Source organism: Lycium barbarum, chromosome 2 (assembly GCF_019175385.1).
Source record: "Lycium barbarum isolate Lr01 chromosome 2, ASM1917538v2, whole genome shotgun sequence".
NCBI lineage: Eukaryota > Viridiplantae > Streptophyta > Magnoliopsida > Solanales > Solanaceae > Lycium > Lycium barbarum.
In genome coordinates, this window is record NC_083338.1 from 95201939 (window position 1) to 95218169 (window position 16231).

The 16231-nt window shown below is 34.1% G+C and overlaps 1 protein-coding gene across 1 annotated transcript; it reads left to right on the forward strand.

The window, feature by feature from the left end:
* The first annotated feature begins 3097 nt into the window (after positions 1 to 3097).
* Positions 3098 to 7274, forward strand: LOC132626644 (uncharacterized). Its single transcript, XM_060341582.1, has 6 exons — positions 3098 to 3254; positions 3384 to 3480; positions 6204 to 6266; positions 6363 to 6410; positions 6826 to 6888; positions 7018 to 7274. The coding sequence occupies exons 2-6, from the start codon at positions 3427 to 3429 to the stop codon at positions 7066 to 7068; spliced, it is 279 nt and encodes a 92-aa protein (XP_060197565.1). The 5' UTR covers positions 3098 to 3254; positions 3384 to 3426; the 3' UTR covers positions 7069 to 7274.
* The last annotated feature ends 8957 nt before the right edge of the window (positions 7275 to 16231 follow it).

Here is a 16231-nt window from a genome sequence, read left to right on the forward strand (position 1 = left end):
AGTTACTGGATTCCCCGGAATCCACACCTGATTATACAGGACCTCGTGTGAAGTTAACCTGCATAGGAGCAACTCTCCAACCTGCTTTCGAGTGAATCCAACGAATATAGCGTGAATCAGCAATTCGTGATTCCCAAATTGCAATCTACCCTTCACAATGACAACACCCGTCGAGCCGAGCCTCGATAGCAGATTAAATTGAAAAATCCCATGATATTCATGACTCATGAGATGTTGGGATCAAGTTAATAGTCCAATATTTCACATAATAAATGATATTATTAGTGGCATATATCGTATTAAGATTTCATATTAAAGGCATAGACGAATCTAAAATATAATATATGGGTCACGGAAATATAGTAGTTTTGCTAATATGCTATATATATTAAAAAATTCACTAAATGTTTATACATTTTTTACTGTGAGCACAACTATTATTGTATGTTAATACGGGATCGTTATCCACATACTTTAAATCTTGAATCCACCTAGTTAAAGGAGATGCAAACAAATTAAATTGAATTTGATATCTTCCCCTGAGGAGTGAAGTAACCCGTTTGAATGCTCTACCTCAGGGTAAACTTTTCAGAAAAGGAAAGTTCAGTACTACTTTGCTTATGCCTTACTTCAACCATTTTGCATGATTCAAAACCAGTTAGATCTCTTCTAATTTCCTATTCAAAAAATTACCTCATGACTCTGACAATTAAGGTAACTAAAAACAAAAAAAAGTCTAAAATCAGCAATATATAGGCTAAAGGTAAACATGAGACTTACTCAAGGATAATTGTTGAGTGCAAGAAATTGAGAGTTCAATACTTAGCATCATTTTCAGGAAAAAAAAAAAGTGAGTGATAATGAAAGGAGGATTTAGAAATTCTTAATAGCCGTTCTAGAACGGCCATATGTGTTTGGCTCCTAAAAGAACGTTGATGATATGGTCATAAGTGCACTGAGTTGGAAGACATTTTACACGTCAGTTCAACTTGGGCACCTGATTATTACTATCATTTTATTTTATAAGTTAAATTTAAGAAATGGAGAATACTAGTGGGAAACAAACTATTTTAAAAAATAATAATAACAATAAGAATATAATAAAACGGCCCTATCTGAACTGACCAGGTTATTATCAACCTTTACGTCCGTTGCATTAGAAATTTCTTTATTTTAGCAGTACTGTAAGTAGAATAAACAATTAAACATGGAATTTCAAAAAGACGAGATAAATTGAATTCATATAAAAATTTTGAAGATGGGGAGTACTAAAAATGCTAGTATGTTATAATTATATATACGAGCCTTCGGTTACGCTCTTAGCACGTATACATAATGTTCAATATATATAGTCGAAAACCATAATATCAAAATGAATTATTTTGAACATTGTGATAATTAAAGAAACAACAACTTAATAATTTTTTTCAGAGTTGCGAGCTATATAACTTTTTCTTTATGGTCTATGTGGTGGGACTTGGGTTTGATTTAAATAAGAGAAAGAATTCATGGACGTACAAATTTAATATCAAAACGCATACAAAATGAAATTCTTGAAATAAATATAGATTAAAGTTTAGTCCGGTCCGCATCAACTATGAAGCTTAAATCTATATATAGTCTAATATTATCTCCCTAATTTAGGGGCCAAAACAGTTTTTTTTAATTTTTCAAGGATTTGAGAATAGTGCGGAGTGTCGGTTTTGTTTGCATGTCATAAAAAGAACGTGTGATGTATGGGTGTGGGTGCTATGACTTGTGATGTGTGGGTGGGGGTGCTATGACTAAAAGTCCAGCTGATATTGATGTGTTAACAGCTAACACCCAACTTTGCCCCCTTTCCACTTTACGTACCTATACACCAAACCTTTTCCCAACTTTATTTCCATGTTGAAGGACAATTTCTGAGTTAAATTGTAGCAATAAGGATATATATATATATATATATATATATATATATATGATTCAATTTTTAATAAAGGGGTAAAGTTAAACTATTTTGTACTCCAGTTTAAGAATAAATTTGACTAATTGACCCTTTACCCTTAAATTTATATTCCTTTCCTTCATGTTTTTTGAATAAAGAGATAAATTACCAAAATTTATAGATAAAATTTGAATTAGTTAATAAACAAATTTTATAAAATGTTGACATTTATGTGTGCGAGAAAAAGAAAAAAAAAATCTATATGTAAAAACTTGACAAGAAAAAAGCTAGAAGCTACCTACAAGAGTCAATTTTTTTGCGCGGATTACCCTTCAAAGGCACTTGTCTTTAATTTTTGGCTCTCAAATTGCTGGTCTTTAATTTTTGTCCTTCGTTTAAAAAGATGGCCGAAAATACTTCGAGATTCTGGGTTCAAACTCCCACTCAGTCAAAAAAAAAAATCTCAAGGCAACGCTTTGCAAAATGTCTGTCTTATACTGCAGAGTTTGCCTTAAGGCATAACTAAAGTTTGCCTTATGCGGCAGACGTTGCCTTAAGGCATAACTAAAAGTCTACCTTATAAGGCAAAGTCTGCCTTATAAGGTAAAGTCTGTCGTATTCGGCAGACTTTTAGTTATGAGGCAAAGTCTGCTGTATAAGACAGACTTTTCGCGAAACCTTGCCTTGCGATTTATATTTTTATTTTTATGACTATACCGGAGTTCGAACCCAGAACCTCAGATATTTTAGGCGAAAGACAAAAATTAAAGACCAGCAATTTGAGGGCCAAAAATTAAAGACCACCCCCAAAGAAGGTCAATCGTGCAAATTACCCATAGCAGTTGAAGCGGAGGGTTCGAGCTCATCAGTAACATAAAATCTGACGAAATTGCACTATTTTCCCTTCAACGGGCTGGTCTTTAAATTTTGCTCTTTTAACTTTTTTCTTTAAAATCGAACTTATGCTTAGTGAGACATAAATTCATTACAGGCGCATGAGATATTATTAGGACAAAATAAAAACATATGCCCTGCGAAAAAACTATTTGGCTATGGGATAAAAATTAAAGGCTAGCACAAAATATGACCCCCCCCCCCCCCCAATTTTCTCCTCCCCGGGTATAATTGGAATAAAATTATTTAGTTAGAGTGTGAAAATAAATACGACGAATACATGAATGTCGTGTCGAAATTATAAGTTTCTTATCTCACTCTTTTGTACACATAATAATAACTGTCCTTTTCTTCCTAACTCTCACCTTCCTCTTTCCCACCGTTTCTTCCTCTTTCTGCCTTTGCTTGCTCTTCTTATCTCCTCTGCTTCAAGGTACTCCAAGATTCCCTTTTAATATTTTATTGCCTTCTGTTTGGGTTTTAGCTGTACACTCTATCCCCCCACCCTCTTATGTTTCTATAAACTTATAAATACATGTTATATGGTGAGTGGATAAAACAGGGGAGAGATAACTCCTTAGTGGTGCTGGTGACATACTGATCAGATGGCAGGTAGCAGCAGAACTCAAGTGCTTTCTGTCTCCTCTCAAGATCATGAGGTACTCGAAATTCTACTATTATTGTTTTTTTTTTTTTGTCCATTTTATACACAAAAGGGAAACTCTTGCATTTCTTTGACCTCTTTGAGTTATTTTTTCACTACTTTGGGTATAGGAGCATTTCTCTTGTTTCATCAGTTTGTCATGCAACTCTTTTATTTATTTTACAAAAACAATGAGTTAACAAAGATTAGTCCGGTGCTATTTATTACTTCCTCTATACTCTTTTCTTTTGGTCAGTCACAGAAACAATTACACCTTTCTATAATTTATTTAACCACAAATTTTAAAAGTCTTCATTTCATTCTTAAACTTTGTGTCCAGTTAAACTCCTTCACATGAAGTGGAACGAAGAGAATACTTTTTAATTTCTATGCGTATGTGTTTAAGGTTTACAAAAGATTTATACAACGTAACTACATAATTAATCGGTTGATATGCATATACGGTTCAAGTGAAATTGAAGTTGTATAGGTGCATACATAAGGTCTGTTCTGTAGTACGGGAGATTTTTAGTGCTGGAGCACTTAAATTTTTAATTAAGTTAATTGTACAGAACGATAAATATTTTATGAGACTTAATTAGATGCTTCCAAATCCCACATTTTCTTATATTTATTTATTTTTAAAAAGAATGAAAAGAGTAAAGACGAAGCGTGTGTGTTATTGGACCTAACATCCGTAATCGATTGTTATGAATTGGAAGTTGGGTAGCCGCCCTCTGCTTGAAAAAATCTTAAAACCTTGTTGTGCAATTTACCTTTTTTCTTGACATCCAGTTAAAGTTAGTAAAGTAATATATAGAAGTATACAAATATTTTCATATAATAAAACCACATAGAAGATGGAATATTTAAGAAATTTAGATACGGAAATATGCAAGGATTCAAGGGGTTGACAGAATTTAGGGAGTCTTATAATAATCTTTTAAGGTTAATATCACTATTAAATAAGAGTAACTGCTTGTTCGATTTGAATTATATGATTTTTTTAATTATGCAATGTGTGGTTACTAGCTTTCAAAATGATAATTTCATTCAAAATCTAGACACTTGTTACTATTCAAGATTTGAAGCACGCATTTAATCCAAGGTTCTTCTCAAACCATGTACATACGAGTTAATGCACTAACATATATAGTGGACTGATATTGTATTTTTCTTTCGTGTGATTATTATATCTTTTCTCAAGTATCAGACATGATTAGAAAAGAATTTAATAAGACAAAGAAGGATCTTATGTTGATAAATTAGGAGTGGGAACAAGTCAAAAACTCACAATATCTTATAATTGTCTGCATTAGCTATAAGACTCCATTCTTGGTTCCATACCATTTTCTTTGTAATATTAGTAATGTGGTCCAAAAAAAATATCTTGAGAAATTTTATTAAAAATGTATTTTTAAACAAGGGCATAAATTTGATGTAGATTTGTGGGGTTGAAGGGGCAAAGCAATCACGTGCAACCTGCTCTATGGGATCACAAAAGAGTGGTCTCCAAAAGCTAGGCTTTCTGATTTAGATTTACTGTAAACATTTGAGCCACTCATAGCTTAAATTCAATTATTTAGTACGCTATATTTGAAGTGTGTCGGCACTAACTTAACCGGAAACTAAGCAAGTTAAATATTGAATTAAACATATAAAGGGATGTACTAGTCGCCTCCTACGTTTCATAATTGTTAAAGAGGATATTGAGTAAAAATTGACTTAGTTTGTCAGAAGATTCTTTTTAACGAATTATCTTTTTCATTTTCCCTACTTTACAAATATTAAACAAGTTGGACACGCAACTATAGTATGAACGGACTAGTTGATCAATTATATTTGGTCGTCTATAGGTAAATAGAATAGAAGTAGAAAATGTCTACGAAGTACTCCTACTTTTATTTTATTAGTCGTTCAAAGTTTGCGCTGTATCTGGGATATCTATAGCAAGTTTGATCAAGATGCAGAAATCAGCTGATTTTGAGTAGTATTATTTTTTTATCAAAAATATTTTTTCAAAAAGTGATTCGAGTGATTCGAGAAAGTAGCATGTTCGGCTAAATCATTTGAAAAATGCTTTTGTAGTAGTTTGTGTTTGACCAATATTAAGTACTTATAAGCGTTAAATTAAGAAAAAAAGCAGATACTAATTTTAATTTGATAAATATGAATTTTTTATATAGGTACTCTTGTCTAATAAAAAATATTTATTGTTTGAAGAAGCTACTTTTTCGTTTCAGTTTTCACTTAAAACTTGAATCTGCTACTATTCAAATCATTTGTTTCTTCGCCAAAAGCTTTGGTCGTCAAACGCCTTCATTCTCTAAAATGAGAGTTTTTTCTTGAAATGAAAGAATAAGTACTTTTAGCTTCAAAAATTTGCTCAAATAGTCCATTATTCTATGTTCCATACTCTACACTATGATTTAATCAGAACAATACAGTTTCGAAAAGACAAATTAATTAGATTGTGACATGGGGTTCTAGACTTGGTCCCGTTGAACTTTTGATTGTTTAAATTTGTTCTTCAAAAGTCATTAAGTCAAATGTTAGGCAACAAGAAGTTTGAAAGCTCAATCCGATGCCTAATAGACAGAGGAAAAAAAAGGAGATAGTCAAATACTAATTGATTTATTTAGAGTTAGGTGTCTGCTTCTGATCGGTAATTTTATAAGTTGTTTTCTGACTCAACCTTTGATTGTTTGGTGTAATTGGTATTGCTCCTAACTTTTGTAGACAACTTCTACTGGAAACAAATATGGAGGACTCATGCCAAAGAAGAAGCCTTTGATTTCTAAGGCAAGTTTTGTAGTTTTTTTCTCTTAAAATATTTAAAGAATAAATCTTTTTGCCTAAAAAATTAATTTACAACCACTTATAATGTTGTGGATGCAGGACCATGAACGTGCCTTCTTTGATTCCGCAGACTGGGCTCTATGCAAAGTAGTGTTTAATTAATCCCTAATTAAATACCTGTATTAAACTTCAATATACCTGTATTTTTTTGGTTTTTTCATGAAGAAATAAAAAAGGAAATAGATTTTCATAAGATATGAAAGCACACTGACATAATGATATCGCTATCTTTGGTTTGGCATTAAAGTTGACTTTGCCAAAAATTCTTAGCGTTATCGTTGGTTTGATAGTAAGTCCAATCGGCAAAATTCACTTTAATTCCTTTTGTCTATTTTTTTCTCCTGCTGAAAATTCCTTAGAATTATATAAAGATGAAAGGAAAATTGTGAAGTAATTTAATGGTTAAGCTATTACCTTTTATCCTAGACTAAATGTTGAAAATTGGGAAGTGATTATTGATTGCTTCTAATTTGTGATGTTGGTTCTTTTCATATGGATACAGCAAGGCGCAGGAGTTGATCAAAAATCAACAGTGGCTATAGAAACATTGCGTCCCAAATTGCAGGTATAACGCTCGGACAAACTATTGTGTTTTCTTCATTAATATGTTTTAATTTTTTCATAATTATCAACTTCATTTACAAGTGTTTTAAAGGTGAGAAATATAATGAATATATTATTTGAAATGGAACAGAGAACAACTCATCAGCAACTGCCTCCTCGAAGACCTGCTTGTACATCTTGACTCATGTTGGACCTCTATCACTTCAAAATGCTGGTTTTGTAATGTTCTTTGCTGGCTAAGTAGATAATATGTCGCCATAAGTGCATGCATTGTTTTTACATTGTTAACTAAGCTCCTCTCTTCAATATGGGATATGGATGTAATTACCTATAGTTCTTCTAAACCTCTCGTTGCTTGAACATTTCAAAATTATTATTTTCCCAGTACGAGTCTCCAATTGTGTTCTTTAGAAGATGATGAATGCTGGTTACTCAAAGGTGCAAAGCCTTACATGCAGGTAGGGGTGTACAATGGAAACCGACAAACTGCACCAAATCGATAATTCGAATCAAATCGAGAAAAAAATTCGACTAGTGGTTTGGTTTGACTTGATTTGGTTTTAAAAGGAAAACCCGACCACTTTTGGTTTGGTCTGGTTTTAACTAAAAAAAGTCAAACCGAATCAAACCAACCCGACATTACATGTATAAAATTTCAAAAATATTTTATACATAAAAATATTTATTTATAATGTAATTTATAAATATTTCTTAAACTTTTTCATAGTTTTTTGTCTTTTAACATATTATTTCAAGTTTGGAATGAGAATTTGAATGGTCCAATAGGTTTTATACCCCATAGATATTAGTAACTCAAATAAAACCTAATAAAAATCAAATCAATACTAATGCTAACAAAAGAAATTCAATTCTAACACTAGAAATGACAATAATGTTGGATATCTATTCTTTAGTTTTATATTGTTTATACAATGAAAATAAATAACTTAATTTTATTTTTTTCTTTAATATATAGCAATGTAATTAATATTTATTAACCATACTTATTTTAGCATGACTTAGTACTTTTAGATTATGACCATCTTCTATATGCCTTATAAATTAGCTGTATTTATTATAGCATGACTTAGTACTTAGATTATGATCATTTTATTTTATGCGATTTCATTTCATTTTTTGTTCAATATTTTAGTACAACATCATCTCTCATCTCACATTTTGTGTTATTTTCTTAAAAATATCTTAATTAGATAGTCGTATCGTACTAGGACTAAAGAAATATTGAAGTACAAGTAATATATTTTGTATGAAGACTTTACCGGAAAAAAACCCGAGCAACCCGAAAAAATCGAGAAAACTCGAGGTTGAAAAATTCGACTTTTGTTGGTTTGGTTTGGTTTATAGATTTAAAAACCCGATACAATTGGTTTGGTTTGGTATTTGAAAAACCCAAACCAACCCGGTCTATGTACACCCCTACATGCAGGGGTGTCAAATGGGTGGGTTAATTAGGGAAACTTACCTAAATGTACCCTTCGGCCATCTAGTTTATCAAACATAGCCGAAGTATACATTGCTTATATACTTCGGTTGTATAGGTATGTATATTATATGTATAAGTATGTTATATGTATATTTAGTATAAACTATACAATATCTATATATTATGTACATATTTTGTAAATTAGATTGCTGAATTGTGTTTGGCTGTAATTTTCCCTAAAATGAATTGACTTAATAATGACCCGTTCAAAAGTTACTTGGGCTGAAATGTATTGGGTTAAAACCAGCTAAAAAGCGAGTCATAACCCAACATGTCCAATTCTCATTAAGTTTTAATTTCTTTATTTGTTCTTTTATGATTTTTTAAGTGCTTAATAGATTGTTTTATTATGGCTATATGTGACATATCAAACAAAAAATGTCTTTTTACCAGTATTTTGACAAGGGTTCTCATGGATCAATTTGGATTACATATTAGCCCAATAATGTAACGACCCGTTTGGTCGTTATAGGCCTTTCACTCCTTCTCCCCCAAAATATCCCTTCCCAGAGACTAACCTCCTATATCTTGAACTTGCGGGGAAGGGTGGCGTTGTTCCCGAGGCGTCTGTTTGTGTCTTGGGACATTGGTTGGAAATGTGGGTTTTTGTTTGGTTGGGGTTGACTCGAGTCAACACCGGTTCAAGGTGACCTCTTCTGGGAAATCCGAGTGGGCGAGCAAGTTCGTAATGGGTTTTATGTTAAGTTGCATGTATGTTTTGGGGTCATGAGTTTTCGAACGAATTCCGAGGTTTGGTTTAGACTTAGTGAAAACTCAAATATTTCTGGTTCAGGTGCAACCACACATGCGAGCTATGGGCCGCACCTGCGCCGCCCGCATCTGCGAAACTTTGTGAGGTCAAGTGGGTTCTGCATCTACAGACTATTTCCCGCAGAAGCGAAGCCACACCTGCGAGCCCCAGTCCGCTTCTGCAGGATCGCTGAAAACAGAATCCTTAAATTCCTTTTTTTCAAGTTCGAGCCTCATTCACTCTAAACATATTTTTAGACCAATGGAGCTTGGTATAGGTCGAATTTGAAGGGCTTCTCAAGGATGCTCATTGGGGTAACTTCCTATCATTGTACTACGACTTTATCTTGGATTAGCTTAGGGATTTTCATGTTAGAAATCATGTTTGGGATGGGGGTTTTATGACTTATAAACCCTAGGTTGGAAATGGAGTTTTCTTACTAATCATGGGTTGTTTTGAGAAGGTTTCCTAGTTGATAGCTAGGTAAAGCTTGGTAAAATTATTTCCAAACTCGAATTTTGATTTCAAAACGGATTTTCAAATGGATTGATTTATGAATTTTGACAAATATTGAGGTTTTGCCAAATTAGTGGAGTTAAAGGCTAATTTGGGGATAGATTCTTATAAAACTTGGATTTATGACTTCCTCGACTATGGATAATTTGTTTTTAACGAAAATTTCTAATTTTTCCCTTGTGGCCCGGGGTCACTTTTTAGGTCGTCCTTGAGTTTAATTAGAGGTATAGCCTTATGGGTATCCTTAGATTTGTATTTTTAACATAGAGTAATTATTCGGTAGACTTTGCTCATTCGGAGACGATTCGAAAGGGAAAGGCTCGAGTTGGATAATTTGTGGCACCTGTTCGGCATTGATGTAGGTTAAGGCTTACTTTGTTAGACTTTGGTTAGAGAATTGTATGTAAGTGGTAGATGTTGACGTGGAAAACATGATAGGCCTTCGGGCATGGTGGTGGTGATAAACCCACCGGTTTGGTATGGATGTTTTTATGTGGCTTGTCGCCATATTTGCTTTTAGGTTTTGATTATGGATTTTGTTGTTTGTTTCTTGACATTTCGTTTATCTTACGAATAGGGAAGGATTATATGTTGATTATTTGAGTTGTGCCCGGTATTCATGATATTCATTACTGGCTCCATGATTTGAGATGTCGTTGAACTTGATCCACGCATTTCCATATCATCCATCTACATGCATGAATGGTTACAATAATAATCTGTGTGGGGCCGAGTGGCAAATGGTACCAATGATATTGTGTTGGCCTGAGTGGCAATGGTAACAACGATATTCTGTGTGGGCTCAAGACAAAGGGTACAAATGATATTCTGTGTAGGCCTATATGGCATTTGGTACATGGACTTCATGTGTTCCCCATGGTTCATGACTTTGAAGCATTTCCCTTAGCATGCGGTACAAAAAGGTGGCATGGGGGTCATTGCATAGCATTTCATCTCACTTGCATTGCATTTCATATCATTGCATGACAAATTACTTCATTAAATTCTTGGTTGGTGATTTATTGAGTTGTTTGCTTGCTTGTAAGGTGTTATTTATATACTGGATGACCTTGAGGATTATAGACTTTCACCTAGGCTTATAACCTAAGAATCTGAGAATTATTGTGATTTATAACTACTGTGAGATTTTTCCTTAATATGTTTAGTGACTATACTTGAATGTCTATTTGCTCTGCTTGTTGATTTCTTCCTATTTATATGTGTTACCTAATCATTGTCGGCCTATGATGCCTAAGAGTACTAGTGTTGTGCTCATACTACTCTTGTTGCACTCCTCGCAGAGTGTAGAGTTTGATTCAGGTTCGTGTTCGAGACCTCGTGACTGATCCCGAGGCTATGATCAGACTTTGGTGAGCTACTAGTCGGACCTGCAGCCCAGGGTCTCCTCTTATGTATTCTATCTAATTCTTTTTTACAAATAGTATTAGTTCAGTATTTGAGACTTGTATTCCACTTGTCAAACTATGTATTCCATATTAGAAGCTCTTGTACACGTTAAGACCAGGTTTTCGGAAAACATCAAGTTATTCTTTCCGCATTATTATATTACTATAACTGTTATTTAGTGTTTTCAATGAATTTAAATTCCGCACTTGCTTTGAAAAGGATCAAATGATCTGGAGATGGTTCGCCTACCGGAAGGATAGTGTAGGTTCCATCATGACCCGTGAAATGGGTTGTAACATGTAAATTAGCTAAATGAGCCCAATATTCAAATGTTGGTTGAGTTGGTTGGGTGAGCTGTTTCCCACATGAGAGACCTGGGATGGATTCCCTTCACCAGCAGCCTTCTCAGTCAGAACTAGTTGCGCCGGGCTTGCCTAGTGCGGTTTACATCTCCTATGTGGTTTGTGAGCTACCACATAGTGATCAGGTTACCCACTCGCACCCGAAGGGTAACGGCTGCAGATTTTCCTGGAGGTTCCAAGAAAGAAATGGAATGAGCCAATAATAATCCCCTCAAACTTGGGTGAGTTGAACGAGTTGGATAGATCATGTTTTGATGGGCTAATTTGTCATCCTTGCTTACATGTATTAGGGCCTCAAAAGAACCTTTCTACTTGGAGAAGATGAAAACCAAACAAAAGGAGATAATGCATATTTATAGCTAAGGATGTGTTGTAAAATGGTAGTTCAAAATGCTAAACACGATAAAAATGTCAATGTAAAGGTTAAGTAAAAGGAAAAATTTCAGAAATATACAATTTGGTGACATACATTGCAAAAATATGGCCCATAACTTACATTGCAAACCTTTGGCCCAATACACAATAGGCCCATCTCTGGTAAAATAAGAAGCAACAATTTTTCCGTTATTTTTGAATTTGTAATCTTCTTCCGCGGTCTCCGTTCCTTCCTTTCTGAAATTTTCCCCTTCCTTTCTCTCTTTCAAAACTTCATATTCATTCATATTCACGCAAAATCAGATGTAATGCAGCTTGAAAACTTTATATACATTAGCAATTGGTGAAAAAATCAGCAATTCTTTCCAGTTTTTCTGCAATTAGTGGTTTCAAAAACTTCATCTACATTGCTATACTGCAATTCGTGAGTTTCAACCTTTTTTTTCGCTGCAATTCATGATTTTAACTTGTTTTCAATGGAGATTTATCCTGTATACCTTCTCCATAGTGGTCAATGGAATAATGACAATAAATTTGTTAATTTTGTTGCTGACTGTATTGTTATTGGGTCTACCTTCAGCTTCGAAAATTTAGTTGAAGCAATTTCAAAGCAGATCAGAGTAGATAGTCAGTTGAATGCATTAGAAATTTGTTCCAAAGGATGGTTGGGCACCTATCGTAATCTACAATGATACAGGAGTTCAGGTCTATATTGAATTGAAAAAGAAAAATCCAGAGTTCACTAACTTTGCGCTCTATGTGACGGTGAAGGAAATTGAGAATTATTCATATGCTACAAGCTCGAGCTGCATAATTATACAAGAGATTGATACAATAGATATGATTGGGTTTGAATGTGATAGTAAACTAAAATTATACAAGGATTTCGGTATAATAGATGACATGTTACACAAAGAGGTTGAGGAAGATCAAGTTTATATGACCAAAGAGATTGCTGTTAATGTGATGCAAAACTTTGTTGTGCGGAATAATTTTAAACTTTAGGTGAAGAGATCAAGTAAATCAAGGTAAAGTAAATAGGTGTATATTTTGTTATATTTTTGTAAGAATATGTATATTGACCAAGTGGTTCATCTACTATGTATATGTGTTTCTCTGGATATGTGTATTATCACGTAGATCAATGTGCATAACATAATGTGTTTTTTGGAATTTTTGTTTTGTATAAATTTGTATTTAGTAGTTGAATGTTCTTTAATGATAGGTATCACCTTTCCTGTGTGGATGAAGATTGTGTTTGATTTTTCAAATCTTCTGCCATATACAAGGCAGACATATTCAAGGTGAGAAGTTTCAATAATGTTCATAATACATGCTCGTTTAGTGAAAGATTCTGGACACAACATCATGCTACTTCTAAAGTAGTTGCTAGTATAATCAAGGACAAATGTGCTGATCCAAAAACAATTTACACTGCTAATTATATTATAAGTGACATATTAGCAACATTGGGTTGAATTGAGCTATATGAAAGCGTAGAGGGATAAAGAAAAAGCAATGGAAATTCAGGAACAGTTAAATACTTGTATATTTTGGAGCAATCAAATTCAGGAATAGTTACAAAGTTGCACAAATCAGAAGATGAGCGCTTTCTTTATGTATTTGTTTCGCTCTGTGCATCTATCAAGGCTTGAGAATATTGCAGGACAATAATGGTAGTTGATGGAAGATTTCTTAAAGCAGCATACAAGGGAACTATATTAACTGCCTGTGTGCAGCATGGAGCTGGTGAGTTGACTGTATCAATTTTGTGATTTGCAGCCTGTATATTTCTATATATATTTGTATAATTGTGTATAAGATTTTCTGCATATCCCTATTATATCAAAATCGTATAGTTGAAAACTAATATCTGGATTGTGTAAACAGGAAAAATCCTGCCATTTGTGTATGCAATTGTGGATTCCAAGAATAATAAATCTTGGAATTGGTTCTTTGTTACACCCCATATCTTAGAACTAAGGATAGACTCATATTGTTAAGAGTTTTAGTGAAAAAACTGAAGGTTTGAACATTTTACGGAAATGGTTGATAGGCCTACTTCGGGCAGCCGTAACCCCTTGATTAGTTGGGAATTTGGTAAACTACTCTTCATGAAAATTGCAGTACATAGAATACCTTTCCAACCATATAAGGACCAGGCCAATCAGAGATTGGAACAGGGAGATATGATCGTCGCAAGATGGCTAATAGTAAGACCCTTAAAATTCGATAGAATTGGCTATGTTTTCTATGCGTCTTCCTTCCAGCCCAATTTCGTGAAAATCCATTGCGAATTTGAGAAAACTTAAAACATAAAAGTTGTAGCTCTTTGAAATAACTTTCCAACGATATACTTTGAAGGCTTGACAGAGCTTTTTACTAGGAGTTATGCCCATTTTACATAACACTTTCATAAATGGCCTAGGGCGCCGCGCCAGGCCAAAATCACTAAAAATTATAAAATTCATCAGGTCCTATAATATAGACCTAGTGTGTCGTCCCCTGCAACGCTCGGGGAGACTCACAAGGCCAAATTATGCCTGAAATGACCTTTTTTCTAATTTTATATGTACCCAACTCCGAAAAACTTTTCCCACTTCATTCTAAACCGTCTTTTTGGAGAGAAAACACCCTAGGGTTTCAACAAAGCATCCAAGGTGAGTTCCTACCCAAACCCTATTGAGTATCACATCAATCTAACAAAGATTATTGCTAGAATCCTCATCTATTCCATAGATTATTGATTGAATCTTCGTCTTGGACAAAGGAACCCTAGAATCCGAATTCAAGAGGATTGAACTTCAAAAAGGCAATACTTCTACTCTCTAATCACTTATAGTTGTGAATTGATGAGTTCTTGGGAGAAAAGTAAATGAGTTTGATAGAGAGTATCATATGAACTATGCTAGGGTTTTGGATTATTAACTTAGGATTGTTGTAATTATATGGTGATGAAGAATGATGTTAATTTCATCAAATTGATATTGTAGAACACCTAGAAGTAATAGGATGAGATTGGGTGAAGAAAACACCATTAATGAAAGTTGTGGAGCTTTATGCCCACTAAGTGTTTGATAAAATGCTTAGGTGACCAAAGAATGGATGTTATTGCTAATATGAAATCTCTTTGACTTGTGTTGCTATAGATTAAAGTTGAAAGGGGTGACGAACGATGTATTACGCTCAAAGGCCAGAATTAAGGTATGTGAGGCTAACTCTCTACGTTTGGGAATGTTAGTGATTCTCCCTACGCCACGTTATTTTACAACGTTACTAATTGCCTCAGAAATATAGTTAAGCTTAGTTCCTTGAATAGTTGTAGAACTTCTATTCCCTAGTTTCGTAATTCGCTCATGACTTTGATTCCGAACGTTGTGAGCTCAGTACGTAATCAATATAGACTTGTGTTTGATACCCATGAGTTTCAGTCTAGAATATACTCAGCATGTTTATAAATAGTAAAGCTTCATGTCTCTTAATCAGTTCATGAATACATGTCTCAGTATAGTAATGTTTAGTATTCCAGAGTTATGCATTACAGCATGATCCACAGTTCCTTGATACAAATTGTTGAATGTTGAATACCTATAAATGGCCATAAGGCCACAGATTCTGCATGCTTATACTTAGGCATAAGGCCACAGATTTAGCATGCTTATACTTAGGCACAAGGCCACAAATTTAGCATGCTTGTACTTAGGCACAAAGCCACAAATTTAGCATGCTCATACTTAGGCACAAGGCCACAAATTTTGCATACTTATACTTGGGCACAAGGCCACAGATTATGTATGCACATATATATTGGGCCTAAAGCCATAAACCATGATTTTCAGTTAAACAGGTGGTTCTCCATTCAGAACAGAGAGTATTCATATCTTTACTTCGTTTGTTCATTTCAGTTATCAGCTATCAGATATTAGTTTCAGTTTCAGCACTCTTTACATGTTTATTGATTTTGGACTTCCCTTTCCCTCAGCACCCTATTTACAATGTTTTCTTTCAGTTGCTTTACATACCAGTGCAATTCAAATGTATTGATGTCCCCTTTTTTTGCCCGGGGCCTTGCATTTCATGATGCAGTTAACAATTTACAGGTTGAGGATTCAGAGCGTTGGGATTATCGTACCAGCTATTTGGAGAGCCCCAGTTCCCTCGGGGCGTTATCACACTTTACAGTATTTTTCAGTATTTCTAGTCAGTCAGGTATGCCGGGAGCCTTGTCCCGGTAAACAGTCAAACTTTATTATTCTTAGAGGCTTCATAGACTATAATTGAAGTTAGTCAGATGTTTAGCAGGCTTTTGTGTTAGCCTTGTCGGCCACTTATTCCGACTTTCGGGCTTATTCAGTATTTTCACATTTATGATATTTCAGACAGACTCTTAGTAGATCATCATGTGTTAGTATTATTTCCATTTAGTATG